Source organism: Desmodus rotundus, chromosome 10, assembly GCF_022682495.2.
Source record: "Desmodus rotundus isolate HL8 chromosome 10, HLdesRot8A.1, whole genome shotgun sequence".
Classification (NCBI taxonomy): domain Eukaryota; kingdom Metazoa; phylum Chordata; class Mammalia; order Chiroptera; family Phyllostomidae; genus Desmodus; species Desmodus rotundus.
This window is the reverse complement of record NC_071396.1, coordinates 6369755-6387000: the sequence shown is the minus strand read 5'-3', so window position 1 is coordinate 6387000 and position 17246 is coordinate 6369755. Positions and strand designations below refer to the sequence as shown.

Here is a 17246-nt window from a genome sequence, read left to right as displayed (position 1 = left end):
GAAGTCATTCTCCTGGGAACCAGGAGGGGGCCGGTGTCTCCCGAGCTGTGCCACCTGGGTGTGCTGCCAATTTGTGGTAAAAAGAGCCTCTAACAGTATCTGGAGAATGCATTTTTCTTATGAGGACTTAGTCTGAACTTATTTTTGTAAGTTTAAAAACCACTTGTATTTCTTTTTCTGTGAATTCTTTGTGTCTTTTGCCTGTATGTTTACTGAGCTTTAGGAGTTCTTTGTATATTAATGGAGTCTGTTATGTGAGTAGCAATATTTTTCCTTTTGCCATTGTTTTTTTCTAGTACTTGAATGCTTTCTTTTTAATACATTTTTAGTCAATTCATTTGGGATGCATATAGATATATATGTAACATATGGGTCAAATGTTATTTTTTGGAAGAAAATATCCCATGGTCTCAAACCATATATTAAATAATCCCCATTTTTTCCAAATGATTTGAGTTAACATCTTTAAAAGTCCTAAATTTCCACATTTATTTATGAATATGAACAAATCTATGCTTTTATTTATATGATCATAGTATTTTAATAATTAAAGCTCTAAATATATTTTAATGTATGGTAAGTTTAGGTCCCCTCATCCTTTTTATTTTATAAATTTTTAACCTAATTTTCTTATTTATTTTCTTTAAAACAATATTGACAATCTGTGACTTCCCTGCAGAAGTCCTAGTGCTAGTTCTATAAGGATGGGGTTAGGGTTAAAGGTTAACATGGGTAGAATTAATATTTCTAATTATTAGTAATTATTATTATTATTAATTAAGCCCAGGATGTTGGGTTTCTCCATCCATAATGTGATTCTACTTTCTCTTTGTCTTCTGTCCCCCTCTCACAATATCTGAATGTTTTCTCCATACATACCTTGTACATTTTTGTTATGTTTATTCACTGATATTTCATAATTATATACAATTTTATGTAATTATAAATGATATACATTAATAAATAAGTAATTTAAAAGAGCTTCTTTTTAAAATGGCAGAGTTCACCCTCAAATACCTGTCTTTAGAAAGCCATACTTTCAAATATTTGTATTTAATGGGTGATATGACTGATGTATATTTTATCTAGCCTCATGAAGCAACTATGGCTGTTTTGTTACTAGAATTTGTTGTCATTTACCATGTAGCACAGAAATTTCACCACGTGGAAAATGATAGCCTGATTAATTAGACTCTTAACTCATTTTTAATAAACCAAATTGGAGGTGTAGAAAACAACATCAAAGGTGGGACCTCAAGGACCTCTGCCCTCCCCCCCCGAATTTTCAAACAAATGGAGAAGATAAAACAGGCCATCCTAGCAAGTCATTCTCAGGTGCGAGAGAGGCAAGAGAAAACCAAGCATGTCGGTGTGACAGTTAAACAGAGCTAACTGGGGGAAGGTTTTGGCAACCCTGGGCCTTGCCCTTTGCCTCAGTAACGGGTCAGAACAACTCAGTATGAAAACATGGTGGGAGAGTGTCAAGGCGCACACACAAATGTGAACAGTAGAAGTAAACAGGGTGTCCAACCCACAGTGGGGCCTGTTAGATTAGAGTTCCTGCCTTTTCATAATGTCTACCAGGAATGTAAGGACGGGCACTTAGTTCTGCAAGATTCTACCCGATTTGCAGCATGCTTTTCATGACGAGGAACATATGCGGATTAGTTTTTTCTAGGGTTTGCGAGTGCCACTCACTGGCCTGTAATGTGCGCTTTGCTCGATGGCTCTCCAGAGGAAGTTGCTCACCTTGCACAGGTGAACAGCCAGCGCCCTGGGATTGGTGTGTAGCAGCTTCAGCGTTTTTCTCTTGTCTTATATGAATTAACTATTTCAATTATAGGTGACAGATATAGAAACATTTCTGATAAAACCTATCAAGTGTTCATTTTTTAAAAATAAATGTGTATATTTAGAAATAAACACTGAAATAACTGACAACATAGTAGCAAAAATATGGCTTATGTGAAACTTTTTAAAATTATAATTTTTTTTACCTAACTGGCAGGTTAGATAGAAATTATCATAATGTACTATGATAATTTGTGGTTTTATCCTTGTTTTATAAAGTCTCAGAAATGTTTTCATCTACAAATATAAAACCATCTAATTATCAGAAGGAGAATAGAAAATAATATTAAGGGGAAAATAAAATATTCTGAGGTTCTTTAAAATATTTTTACAAAGAGCATCCCCTTTACTCTTAGACTAGGTTCTTTAGACTCTATCCGCTGGTTCTATTCTATACACCTGTAGACAATACCACGTCCTGCTTTTTCTCGTGAGCAGTTTTGGCATAGTCCTCTGCGAATAGTTTAATTCTTCATTTTCCTTCCCTTTGAATGAATTAGGAAATAATCGTCCTTGCTTGTTATCCTGACAGATTATTTAGTGTCTGAGCTTCTAAGGCGAAGCACCCCAGTGTGCTCATCGCTGAGCCTTTGTGCGCTGCCGACGCCTACCTGTTCTGAAAAACTGGATGGCAGCTTCGTTTTCATCCTTAAATGCCTGTTTTTCCTAATCCTCTATTTTGTGTTGTAGCACAGAATAAAGAAGAGTATTTGAAAAAGAGAGCATGTGGATCGCTGAAAAACATAAGAGGGTAAATGAAAACAGTCCTTTAGCGTTAGCCAAGGAAGCTGTTGTATTTTAAAAGAAAGAGTGGTTTCATAAGCTCATATTGGTGAGATGAAATTGTTTTCTTGGTCCCTGCCAATTCTTCTTTCTGAATATAGGAAGGTATCAGAAATAGTTTTTAGGAGTTTTTTTTTCTTTTTCTTCCCTCATTATGGATACCTTCAAACAGCAATGAATCTTCTAAAAGGAAGAGTGGAAGGAAAGGGTAGGAAAGAGAAGTGAGGAAGGAAGAAAGATGGAGGAAGGGAGGTAAGGATGGAAGAGAGAGAGAGAGAGAAAGATGGGAAAGACCAAATCATGAAATTAGTATTAATCAGGTGTTTTATCTGCTGGTAAGAACAGATGGTCCTGAAGAGGCTTGATTAGTTTTGAAGATTGTTTTAAAAAGGGAAATGGAAATTTGGAAATAATATATATATATTCTCTCTATATAATTTATAGCCTGATTAATTAGACTCTTAACTCATTATATACATAATAGTTGTTATTTCTGGGTAGTTGTATTAAGAATTATTTATTCTCCCAATTTCTTTGCGTACTCAATTTAAAAATGTTTTACAATGAAAGATATTGTTTTTGCAATACAATTTTAAAAAGAGAGAGTTGGTGGAAGCAGGCAATTCCAGAGCAGTGCGGTCGGGAGGAATTTCCGCAGGTTTGCCGTCTGAGGGCAGCTCCGAGATCTCTGGCAGAAGCCTACTCCAGGACAAAAGGGCGGCTGGGGAAATTTCAGTGCTCATCCAGGATACCTCCTGGGGTGACGTGGGTGCTGTGAAATTTCCCTCTCATGTGTGGCCTGCATTTCTTTCTCCAGTAATTGTCAGTGGTCATCAAACAACAGCCCTGAAGATACTGCAAAACAACAAGGACACAATAGGATTGGTCAGAGAAATAAGTGAGACTATTTGTGACTGAAATGTAAGGGTAGCGTGAGGGAGTTACGGAAGGGTTGAAGGTTCCAGTTTTTTGAATTTTGAGGCTAGGAACCAGGGGCCTGCAGTTTTTTCTGCAATGCTAACATCTGGAAGGAGGCGGAGCGATCTAAAGATGGGGTATAAATGATTGATGCCTTTCCACCCAGAATAAACTGCGCTTTATAAAAAATTACAAGGGGGAGAAAAGATAGGGAGGCATTTATTTCCTTGGGATGGTAAAGAAATAGTTAGAGGTGGGAACAAAGGCCTTAGCCTGTGGCAGGTGGTCCCAGGGATGCAGGGCAGCGTGCAACTTGGATTCCAGTTGGAGAACTTCATAGCTGCGAGTCAGTCAGCAGAAAGATGAAAGAGGCAGCTTCTTAAGCCATTTGAATTCACTTCCCCGTAAGGAGTTAGAGGCTCAGGTGGCAGGAGCAGCTCATCTATGATCTTACAAAAAGTGTGTTTAGTGGAAGAGAAGCTCTACGGAGAAAGGGAGCAGAAATGTCTTGCCTGGCAGCCGAAGAAGAAGCAGAGAAACGTGGCTCGTCTTGGTGCTCTTCTTTTTAGCATCATTTACTCTCATTTCCCAAATTTTTTTTAGATGGAAAGGTCAGAGAAGGTACAGCTCCATCCCACTTTATTAAATCCAAACCGAGTATGTGACCATTGAAACTCAGTGCAGGTCTAAAGAAGCAGGTAATAGTATTTCGTGCTCAGATGCTCATCGAGCACAGGCATGTTGGGGCCTTAGGCTAGTTTTTTTCTGCATCCTACAGGTATTGGCCATGCAGTATCTTTTAGAGAAACAGAAGACACTTAGCGAGCGCCATGTGAGAGAGTTCTTCTTTCTCTGTGACCATTTCAGATGTTTTAAAATCAACATGAGATATTAGGAATGGCAGCTGTGGGGGAAGCTGTATTCAAAGCAAGAATTAATATGAGCAGCAGTGAGAATATAGGAAAAATAGGAAAATTACGTTCTCCCTATTTCTTTGAAAAGCAAATTGCTCAACACGTTTCTAGGGGTATAAGTGCACATACATATAAACACTTAGGAAATAAAAACCGTTTTACATGGAGTTAAAAATTATTGCTGTATTGTTCTGAAAATGGGAATGGGCAATAATAAGCTATAAGTCACTGCGAACATTTGGCTATAGAATATTTACCCCTGACTATATTGACACAGCTGATTGTATATCATGTCATGGCCAATAAAACTATAGAAATGTGTAATTAGGACATATTCTTCCACAAGAATGCAGTTAGGCATTAATTTATCAAACTTATTTAAGAACTCATCTGTTCTCAACACTCACACAGCAGCTTATTGAATTTGTGTCTCACATCTAATTGGCTATTTTCTTGACATAACGAACAAGTACAAAGTCTGTGCTGTTGTGTCTGTTGAAGCGACGAGGTGATGATGAAATGCAAATCCTAACCCGGGCCGCGCACACCCAGTCAGGGCTCGTCTCCCACAGAGGTCGGAGCATGCCGGGTTTCTGCATTCTTGTGGCTTAAGTTCACCTTTCCAGCGCTGCGGAGCAATTTAGTGTAAGCGCCTCTCCATCTGCCCTGCCCCTGAAAGGAAACTGGTAGACGGGGAATATCGTCATCACGTCACCCCCGGGTGACTTACCTTTGGCTTTAGAAGACTTTGTGTGGTTTATTTTTTTCATTCAAATTCCCCCTTTTCAAAATGGGAAGTATTTAAAGAATCTTTTTAAATGCCCAAATCATTTTCATACTCACCTGACGCCTCACTGGAGGCTTCTGGGACACACATGATCAGGTTCACGTAGACGCCAGCCAGACGCGTAATGCTTCGTAGCGGGAGTTGTGCACCACTTACCTGCCTGCCAGGGCTTGGCTTTTGTGTGCATCTCCTGGCCAGGGTTCAGTGTTTGCTGAATAAGTAGCAGTGTGAGGGGCCCTTTTTGGTATTTCTAGACTGAGAGTGTAACCATCATCCCTAATTATCCAGATTTTGAATGAGGAGGGTCTTAATAGACAGGTGTCAGCTGTGAATGAATATTTGAGGGGAGTGGGAGGGTGAGTTATGTAGAGAAATGGAACAAAGCCTAGTTCTCTAGGGCCAGTGGGTGTTGTCCACCTCTGAGACGCCATCCTACAGCTGGGCATTTCCTCCTGTGATTGCTCAGCTCCTTTGCGGGGCGGGGGGCCTAAGGACAGGCCCCCTCGATGGTTGGTGATGGGCCTTTGTCATCAGATAGAGCTGAGGATCACAAACCTCATGCTTTGGCTCCAATCTCTCTGGAAAACTGAGAATGAAAGACAGGGCTTCATCAGCATGGAGGGAGGGAAGGGCTGGGCCTCGGCTTCTTTCGGAAGCCCGGCCACTTGCCATTGCTGTTCATTGTCCTCTTGCTTTTCCTTAAACCCTGTACCTTTAAAGCGGTTCCAGTTCACTTTCTCCTAATAATTTATTCCTTTATTGTAATAGAGTTTCTTATTATCTTTTTGATTTGACCTGTTTCCTGTTTCATGATTTACTCTGTAAGGCATATGCGGAAAACTCACACTAGAAAAATTATTATGCTATAATAATTATGACACCATCAAACTGAATTAAATTATGTTTCATTGTAAATAGTAAAATGTATTAATTTTTTAAAAGCTTTTTTATGCCAGGGAGGAAAAATAAAGTTACCTTCCTGTCCATTCATTAAACACCATCACAGTACAAGACAAATTGACAGAACTGATAACAAATCAACTTACGCTTTCTCATAGCAGTCCCTTGGAAGTGGTTCTGCCACAGCTTTCCTAGGACTGGGAATTAAATGCAGTGTATTGAAAAGAATCCATGCCTTCTACTCATAATTTCATCTTCCTTTTGTGTGATTATATGTAGCCAGGTCTCGAAAAAATGTGGGTTTTTTCATCAGTTTAAGATAAAAATAAAACCTGCATTTACTTGTGCATTACAATACCCCCTTCAGCATGCAAAAATTTAAATTTCCTGGTTTGCATATTAAAAAGTAAAAAGTTGAAAATAACTTGGTAGTATAGTTTATATAAACCCATATACCCAATACGGTGTCATTTCAACATATAAGCAAAATCCTAAGTTAACAATGAGATGCCAACATTCTTTTTCTCATAAGTCTGTGTGTGTATTTTACACATATAAAACACTTCAATTCATTGATAATGTTTATCAGAAATATTTGATCCATATTTAGGTTTCATAAAGTTGTCAACTAAAAAATTAGATTCACATGCCGACATATTTAAAAGTTTTCCAGGGACTACAGCAGTGACCGGATGTTAATTAACATTAACTAGGCACATTTCAAGTGCTCAAAGACCCTACGTGGGGAGCGGCTGTTGTATGGGACAGTTCAGGGTTGGGGTGTGGGCAGAAAATGCCAGCACACGTGCACAGGCTAAGAGTTAAATCGATACCAAACGTTTGAGACTGTTTTGTCTGCAAATGTCAAGGAACATGAGGTAACTAATTTTTTTTTTCTTTAAATCAACTGGTTGGCTGGTTGGCTCCATTGATAGGATCAAACAGTTGCTTTCCATTTATGGACAAAGCATTTCCGTTTTTTCTAGGTCCTTTAATTTTCTGTAAGGCGAATATTTGTCTGTGCCCTAGTTATACGGAACACTCTCTCCGTGGATATCCCTGTTACCCTGAAGATAGCCCTCAATACAATAGAAAACATCTATATTAAAGAAAAAAATTAAGTGTCATGAATGTGCCACCATATTTTGCTCTTGCTCCCCAGCTGCCTTACACGTCATGTAAATAAGTACAATAAACATGTATTGAGTGATCCTGTACTACTTTGGACTTTAGAGGTTCATCATGTGTTTTGGCACACGGAAGTTGGCCCAGGAAAGCTAGACATATGTCACATGTCAAACCGTGGCTTCCATCAAGTTCAGGGCAGCATTTCTTTCCCGGCGTCACAACTTCGTGTAATGGTACTTGGTGATATTGGCATTTCCGATATGACTGCTTTGGGCTAGCTCAGCATTCTTAAAAAAATAAATTGTTCTTTCACTCTGTGATTGAAAGGGTTAAATAGTCCCAATTCATTACCACTCACAAAAGGATTTATTTTGTTCTCATAAATCAGTTTTATTCCACATTTTTATTATTCCCTTGGGTGAGCTACTCCAATTGAAATCAATACAAGTGCAAGTGACACAATCAATCTAGATATTTGATTATGGATTAGAGATCCCTGGGTCTGCTTTTTAGCCAGTTTCTTTCTGATCATCTCCCCAAAGAACTGAATATTTTTATTGGCATCTATGAGTTATGAACATCTTTGAAAAGTAGATAATCTTCATTGGTACCCTAACAGTGGAAGCCAACAGAAGGAGCAAGGATGAAAAGATCAAGATTCAAATATGGAACTATAACATTGTTAATAAACAGTTCAAATTGCTCAATATTTTTCTTTAGATGAAGTAAGCTTTAAAATAGCTTCACCTTTTTTTTTTTTGATTTGTAAGAGGAGTGGCTATAACCTGCAAGCTTAGGATGTGATTTTTATAAATAGGTGTGTGATTATCTATTTCTCCAGATGGAGGTGTTACCTCTTTTGCCACCTTTATTTAGTGAGCCATACTCGTTGGTCTAGGGTAACAGCAAGAAAACAGTTAAGGTAAGTCAATGCCTTTGAAGGGATGCAAGCAGGCTCTTTTTATTTCTGTAATTATGCAGACTGGGAAGCTACCACGTGAGGGGTTCGAAGGAAACAGTTCAACTGTAAACTACAGAGCAAAATTGACTAAGCTGTCGCTCAGGAGGGCAACATTTATACATCAAACTCTCTTTGCTTTACAAACAAATTTATATCTTATGATCCTCTACACATTGAATGCTTATTTTGGAACCCTGGTACCACATTACAGTTCTCTCGCCTCTGCCTCTAGCCTCCTGTTCTTGGTTCTTAAAGCCAAATTTTTGCATAGGCACAGTTAAGCCTTTCTTGTAATTCATTTTCTTATATTTAGAATAGGCAGTATTTGGTGCACTTATCTGATTATTTCCTTAACCTAAATTCTGAGGCTCTCTTAACACTGCATTTTCCTCTTCCTGCAAATATCTCAGCCTTATTTAGCCATTTACTTGTTTTCACCAAGATCTTTAGGGAGGAGATAGATGTTCTGTGTTTTTGGCAAATTACGGCTGGAAGGTCTTTCAGCAGCAGTTGAATCAGTAAACTCGCCCTTCTTTCGCCAGAGTCACTGGTCCTTCTTGAGTTCCTCTGATGAAGCCTTCCGCACCACAGCTATCACTCTGCTCAAAGCAAAGTGCTTGGACTTCCATTTGCAGACTTCCTGGGCAAGTGGAATTAGGGACTGTCTGTAATGTATTCTCTTCCTGCCTCTTTCCTTTCAGTCATTTGCATCTCTTAACTGCTGAATAATGAAAGACATTCAAAGCATTAATGACAGTACAGGGCACTGGCATAAGATAGGGTCATATCAATAAAACGTTCTTTCTACATACCCTGTTCCACTCTTTAAAACGGAGTTTACTCAAGAAAATCAATCTAGAAATTGGAAATGGCTCCCTTTATTGAGGAAGGCAGGACATTTTTAAGAGGTTGTCAGTTTAATTGTTTAATTCAGAGGTTGGCACACTTTTGCTGCAAAGCCACACACTAAACATTTTTGACTTTGCAGGCAGTATGGTCTCTGGCATAACTTCTCAATTATGCTGGAGCAGCGTGACAGTATCTGAAAGTATCAGTGCCTGTCTGTGTTCTAATAAAACTTTATTTACAAGAACAGACAGCTGGCCAGATTTGGCTTGTGGGCAGTAGTTTGTGGATTCCTGGTTTTACTATAATTTATAAATTTAAATGCAGTGTATATATTTTCTTTGGGCATTTCAACCTTCTCAAGATTCTTTTGACTTTCCAAAATTATGCATGCTGACTTAGAAATGCACATCATATGTAAAAATAATATTAACTAAGACCTACCACCTATAGATAACCAATGTTAACAGATGGTGAACATCATGTTTCCATTCTCCATTTCATGGGTGTTTTTGGTGGCAGATAACAGAAATTATGTTCAATGAAGGCAGACAGAGTTATTGTAGGAAACTGAGCTTGGTCATTGTTTCACTCCATCGACCTTCTCAGTCCCCACGTGGACTTATTGGGTTGACAGCCCTGTGGCTAAGTGCACACATGAGCTTCAGTCACTTACCAAAAAAAAAAAAAAAAAATCATGTTTCTGGTCATTTTCTTTTTATATGTCTACCGTCATCTCTCTGATTGTTGTAGTTTCTCAGTCTCTTTTCTGATGCAGCGATTATGATTATCTCAAGACTTTCCATTACACGCCATTTAGTTTTCAGCTGTCTCTGTTCTGTTCCTTGCCTTTTCTAACTTGTTTGTTAAATACGGATGACTTTTTCTGATATCCAATTTGTTTCTCTGTTCCGCAATACTCTTTTACATGTTATGGCAAATACATATCATTCCCCACCCCCAGAGCCGCATGATTCATTTGTCTTATGCGGGGACCTTTTCTTTCATTTTGGCTCTATGTATATTCAGCATGTTATTTCTTCCTTCACATTCGTCTTGCTTGTGCCTTGTATGGTCCACTTTGCCCAGACTTTGCATTTGCTCCAAACACAGCCTACTTCTTTTCATTCCCAGTGCTTGTTAGTCTTCCCTCAACCGAGACTTTGAGAACTGGGTGTTGCTCTTTATTCATGTCCTTCTCTGTAGACCTCACATGGGGGTGGAGAAAGGGGAGCAAACTACAGGGTATGAATCGATGTATTGGGCAGAATTCTGGGGGATCTAGTTTCTCTGTCTCCTCTCAGATCCAAGTAAATGACCTCTCCATTCACTGCATTCATTCGCTTACATCACCCCCCCTTCTGGGAGCATCAGCCTCTTCCCCCAACTCAGCACAATGGTGGACAGAGCAGCCAGTCCTGACTGCTGTTCCAATCTCTACGGACTCGGCTCAGTCATTTCCCTTTAGATTGGAGATTAGTAAGAGTTCCCAGGATTCCCTTGGTTTACATTTCTTCCTCTTGGAGAAGAGTTGGGAACTGTGCTGTGCCAAGCATGAATTTATCACATCTTTCTCCTACTGTGAGGTTTCAAAATTAGGTTCCACCATTAACTAACCCCTTTTTTAGTGGGGTAGCATTGGTTAAGAACACCGTGTAAATTTCAGGCGCACAACATCAGGCCATGACATCTGTGTACTCTGCTGCGTGCTACCACCCGCAGTTTAGTCCCCGTGCATCACTGTATATTCGAGCCCTATATCCTCTTTGTTCTCCCCCCACATTCTGTTTTCTGTAGCTATGAATTTAGTTTGTTTGTTTTGTTGGTGTTCATTTGTTGCTTTTTCTTTTATATCTCATGCATCTGTGAAATCCTACGTTCTTGTCCTTTTCTGACTTGCTTCACTTAGTATAATACTATACATTTCATAGTTCATGAAATATTTGCTGTATTTATCCCCAGAACTACAGTTGTCATTCTAGCCAAATGACTGCTTTAAAGAGGAATCAAAACAGTACAGCTTTTACTAGATGACAACTAATTAAAAATTGCATTAGAGTAATTGCAGTAACGGTAAGAAATATGATGCATTAATAGAGTACTGTTTTTCTCAGAGCTCTAAGTGGTTCAGGGGTTACTTTTTTTTTTTCTTTCAAAATGTTCTGTGGAGAAACAGCCACATAGGTATATATTACAAATATTTTCTATGTTAGCAAAAAATTTAAGGCCAGGAATAGGTTCCTTTAACCATGTAATAACTTAAACAAATACCTGGCACCTTTCATATTTCTACCAAAGGGAGACCTATTCGAATAATGGAGTTTGGAGGACACACTTGCCTTCAGGTAATATAATTTGAAATGATATCCTTAGAAAGAATAAATAAAGGTAGCTTAAATATTAATATGGGCTATCTGAAGTGAACTAGAATTCTTAGCTCATGTTAAAGGCCTTTTTTCCCATTTGATGTCTTTTGATTTTAGTATTGGCAGAATTTTGTAATAGCGGGATGGAGCTAAACAACAGTAAAATTGAGACCTCAATACAGGGAAAAATCTAGCTTTTCCTTTTTACAGCTAGAAGTGGGAAAATTAGTCAATGCATTTTCTACCTTAAGGTGTAATTGGATTTAGGGAGAGGCTAACTTAAAGCAGGACCAGGTCTGACATGTAAAATCTTCACGGGGGTAACAAGAATCAGTTTGGTTTGTTCGCTGTCATTTCTCATTAGCATCTTTGTCATGAGAATGGATTCATGTTGTGCCATTTTCTGTTCTTGTTACCATCTTTGTCACATGAATAAGATATCAGGATGTTAATGCCTGGCATACAGTCTTCTGTGTATGATGATACTGTATATGTCTACGCTGACCTTTGCAATATTATGTATTCGGATTGGTTGCTCATTTCACCTCCTTCCCACAAGTTAATAAGGCTGTAAAAGGGAGAGAACTGAAACGGCCAGCCAGTCAAATTACAGAATATTGAAAAGGTCAGAACAGTAGAGCACAGAGGGAAAAAATTATGGAGTATATGGTGCATTAACATTCTTGTGACAATGATTGTAACAAGAATGGGAAAGCAAACCCATTCATGTTATTTCAATCTAGAGAACCCAGCAGGAAGAAATTCCCAGGACAGCAATGATACACGCATCCCTGAATCATACGTGGGAAACTGTCTGTTTATGCAGATTTTTGCTTAAAAATCATCGTATAGAAAATACCCTGTTGTTCGACCAATAAGAATGTTAACAGTAAGATTTTAGCTGCCAAATGGGCACGGATGTTGTTAACGTTTTAGTGTGACTTCCTATTTGAAGCTGAAGAAGTTTCTTTGCAAGTAAAAGCTGTAGGACAGAGATTTACGTTGGCTGTTTCTTTTTTTTTTTTTTTCAATTTTTATTGTTAGTCAATTACAGTTGTATGCCTTTTCTCCCCTTCCCTCCCCCCCACCCCAGCTGAACCCACCTCCCTCCCCCACCCCCACCATCCCCCCCGGCTGTTTCTTTATTTAACATTTTTTTATTCAATATAAGATAGAAAAGTAGGAATGCATGAATTAACCTTTTTGAAAATTTTTTTGGAATGTGGAGTCTCCACATTCTGTTACTGTGAAATAGGATCTAGGAATTTATTTGAAATTTACCTGACTTCTATGAAATGTATTTTCTTCGTGTGATGCATAATGTTGGCCTATATTCAAAGAATCTTTCTTTCCCCGGTATCTTCCATCAGGGAGGGAGGAGAAATACTTAAATCAGAAATCCTGATTTCTGATTATTGTTATTGTTCTCAGGTATACAGTAATCTTTACTCATTTTTTAAATTATTTTTATGCATATTAAAAATTTCTTATCAAACAACTGTATTAGATTTTGTAGTCCATGAAGTTAGACTTGGTTTAAGAGTTAGCTTTCTATATTCTCTGAAGAAGCATGATTTCACTAATAGAATAAACATTTTATAGCCCAAAGCTAGAATCTAAAGGTATCAATTAATAAGATGCCAAACATGACCTCATTGATTTGGGAAGCAAAATAAATAAATTTTGTTTATAACACTAAGACCAGCTTAGAAGAAACAAAATAGAAACAGACTCATAGATACAGAGAACCGACTGGTGGATGCCAGAGTGAGGGGGTTGGGAGGCTGGGTGAAAAAAATGGAAGGGATTTGAACTAAATTACAAAATAGTTATGAGGTTGTAAAGCAAAGCACAGGGAATACAGGCAACAACATTGGAATGCTGAGGTATGGTGCCAGGTGGATACCTAAAACATTGGGGGGAGGGCTCTTTGCAAAGATTATGGTTGTCTGGCCATGATGCTGTATGCTTGACGCTAACACAGAATTATGTTGAAAGTAAAATTTAGAAAAAAAGACTAGCTTTAACATGGATGAAATAACCCCAACTCAGTCATTCTTCCTGCAGGAAGAGAACCACCAAATGCATCTGGTCCCTATGTTTGGGTGGTCTCACACAGTAGACCTGGAGCGGAACTCGGGGAGGTAAACGTTTATCGAGAATCCCCACATGATTTTGATGGAGGTGAACATAGGAGCATTCCCCAAAGAGCCAGTGCAATCCTCAGTTAGAGCCCAAGGGCGCAGGGCGCAGCCAGAGAGGGTGGGAGAGAAGAACTCCACTTCCCACTCCGCAGTCCTGGGAGGGAGGTGATGCGGAGCCACGGCTCCTGAACACGGAAGCCTCAGCAGGCCTGCACCATGCACTTTCACTCACAAATAGGGTCAGCGCTGACGCCAACCACACAGGAATGCTAACCTGTGATAGGAAATGCTTATCGCATCAGCATTTTCCACCTTGATTCTTGAGGCTGAACCACCCGGACTGCATTTTCCAGACCACTGGCAACAAAGAATATGCAGAGAAAAGTGAAAAAGCATGCCCTTGCAGGAGGGGGGATCAGAGGACTTCCAGTTTTAAGAATTTTTTCCAATGATCTAGGAGCCCAAGTTCAAAGTTCAAGTTCAAGGTCAAGTTCAAAGGAAGAGCATGAGGGCAGGGAGAATGAAGTGGAGGGAAAGCCAAAATCCACGGACCCTGTTTTGGTTTCGAAGCTGGAGATCTTGCATTTCACTGAGGGTTGGAACCCTGTCTGTCGCTCTAGGTCTGTGAACCGAGCTCCATGTCACAGCTGCGTGCTTCTTGGATGGAGATGTACGAGTTCTTTTTTGAGCTGAACAAAATGGTTTATGTAATTACATACTTCTCATAATTATTGAGTAATTATATACTTCTTATAATTACTGAGTAATCATTGTTCTATAATTAGAATGCAATGTTACAACTAATTGTATAATTGCCGTGTATTAATGTTATCTGGGAAACTTAGAATAAAGTGGTATTTAATGTATTTCCCCCTGCCATGCCACTTTCAAAGCTGGCAACAGTGTTTGTTTTACAGCGAGAAATTCGCTTCAAAAACCAACCAAGTGCAAGGGGAGAAAAGAAGCTCGCCAGTATTATAAGTGTTGATATTAACTCATCGATCTTACATTTGCACCTAGTGAAAAATTTATAAAATTGCATTCTCTTGGCTTACTTTTAGAATTTCCATTATTGTTTTGCAATTTGCAATCTTGTGAAAGATGGCCACAGTTATACTGCTTCAGACGCAGTAGGGCACCTGCCTGGATAGGAGGAGGTGTCCTTTTTGAAATTTTACAGCTGGGTATGTGGCCATAGCAGTAGCAGCTTCAGCTGTAGTGGAAAAGGCTTCCATGGAGCTATACATTATGGGAGTGTGAGGAGGCTTCAGATGTGACAAATGTAATTTTCTTAGACAGTGGTTAGAAGTGATGCACATTTCATCTTGACCAGGTCTCCTGAATGCAGGAACTACATTTCAGGCATTTCAAGCTCATTGTTACAAGCACCTAGCGAAGTCTACTCCCACCATGCAGTTGGAGCTCAGGAATCTTCAGCTGAATATAGTTGACTAGTTGTCAAGAACCTATGAAAGCTACTTAATACAGCACAAGTTGGGAGTGTCTTTGCAATGAGTCGCGAAGTTGTCGAAGGCTGCTTTGCAGGTTTCAGGACTCCCTGCTAATTTATGTTATGCGTATATAGCTGTGAATTGTCTGTTTCCAGGTTAGGAACTTAAAACCATTCTTAATCTGTGAATATATCTTCATCTTGTCTCACTAAAAATGAATAGAAATGATTATTTCTGTGTTTAGCCCATAAGTACCACTTACTCCCTTTGGAGAAGATTAAAGGTAAATATAATAAGTGATTTGGCAAAGGAAGAAGGATATTTGAAGTAAATATTACTATTCTTAATGGGGTTTTTTGGTGTTTTAAGAGTAACTATAACTAAATGTACTAAGATTAAGCAATATTTTGAAAAATTTGTCAAATGTAAACTTTCCAGGAAAGCACCTAACATTGAAAGTGAAATAAAATGTAACAATTTTTGGATTGGAACTTTTTCTAATTTAAGTCTAATTTCTCATTCTCCTTAATGTTGAACGTAACCCAGCTACGTAGAAGAGGAGGTAAAAATACCCTGTTATCAGGCAGCAGAATGTTCCTGTGCCCCAGACACGCTGAGATTCGAGAATGGGCTTGCTGAGGCCTTGGCAGGATCCACAGCGGTGCGGGGGTGGGGAGCAGTGGTACGGGGCGGGCAGTGGGGACACATAGAAAGTGATTCTGTTCTACAGCCAGGCAGCCTCTGCGTTTTCCTAGAGAGCTGAAAATCCACCCCTCCAGATCCGATTGGACGCAGGACTTCCGTCCCCAGTGGCTTTCCAGGGTCTTCTGACCAATTCTGATGTACACAGGCAGTAGAGAGAAAGCAGTCAATCCATCTCTCAAGCAAAATGAGCAGGAATTACCCCAATTGACGATAAGTAAGACTTCTGACACAGATCTTTGACTGTACTATTTATGTGTATATCCAGAGTCATTCTATTTGGGGGAAAAGAGTGTGATTTCCTCGCAGTCTGCACATCACAGAAAATCCGAGTATTTGAGAATCCCTGAAACAAATTGTAAATAATGCTCCAAGGGATAAACGTATGCATCCATGAAGAATTTTTTACTAATCTGCATTATATGTGTGCTATGGCTTTATACTGTCTTAGGGTATCAGTCCAGTAATTTCGATCCCTGCGATGAATGAATTAGAAATCATCGTGTGTTATCAGATATCATTTTGTCCACAGCATAGTGAACAGAAGTAGGGGGGCACAATGCCTTTTATGGTGGTGGCAGTTTAATAGTACTGGATATTGAGGAACCCAACCAAAGGTTTACATAATAGCAGAAGAGAATCCCTAAATACAGCATTCGATGTTTCTTTTTTACTCCACAGATAATAACTGGACTCTTCTGAACGGCACAAAAGTGGTGCACAGTGGTGAAGAGACCGACCTCTGGGTGCCTGTGGAGGGGCTGGTCCCTTTTACCAACTACACCGTCCAAGTGAATGCTTCCGGTGCCCGGGGTAGCTTGCTGAGTGACCCTGCTACGCTTGCCCTGCCACCAGGGGGTAAGTCTGAGAACGATGCTGGCTACCTCCACTTACAGTAAGCCTCTACTGAGCTCCTCGTTCATTGTTGGAATTGGTTTTTTTAGAACTCAGCGGCTCACTTGTATGGCTGGTTGACTGAGTTGTTTTATTGAGACCCTGTTACGGATATTATTTTATTGTTTGTTGAGACTTCTACCTCGCACCGTGTGTGTGTATGTAGACACACACTTATGTCTCGCTTTGTGCATGTTACAAAGATTGTGAAATGCTTTTTTGTTTGAGGCTCGATTTAGATTCAAAGCTTATATGTTCAATTTGAGCTTTAATTTTGTAACACAAGTGGTTTTTGTCCCCGGTTTGTTGAGGATGTAATTTAGATGTGCGTCTAAACTTTTCTTTTTTTAGATTTTATTTATTTGTTTTTAGAGAGAAGGGAAGGGAGGGAGAAAGAGAGGGAGAGAAAGATCAATGTGTGGTTGCCTCTCATGCACCCCCTCCTGGGGACCTGGCCCACAACCCAGGCATGTGCCCTGACTGGGAATCGAACTGGCAACCCTTTGGTTTGCAGGCTGACACTCAGTCCACCGAGCCACAACAGCCAGGGCTATGTCTAAACTTTTCTATTTGGCAAAAATGGACCGTGTATAGGTAACAC

At 39.4% G+C, this 17246-nt stretch overlaps 1 protein-coding gene across 1 annotated transcript in view; it reads left to right on the top strand.

Annotated features, from left to right (window-relative positions):
- The window catches only part of USH2A (usherin), a 499855-nt gene that overhangs the window by 281306 nt on the left and 201303 nt on the right, over positions 1 to 17246 (top strand). Inside the window, exon 38 of the mRNA XM_053912470.1 lies at positions 16433 to 16609. Coding sequence (XP_053768445.1) covers positions 16433 to 16609 — 177 coding nt within the window. The remainder of the gene's footprint in view (positions 1 to 16432; positions 16610 to 17246) is intronic.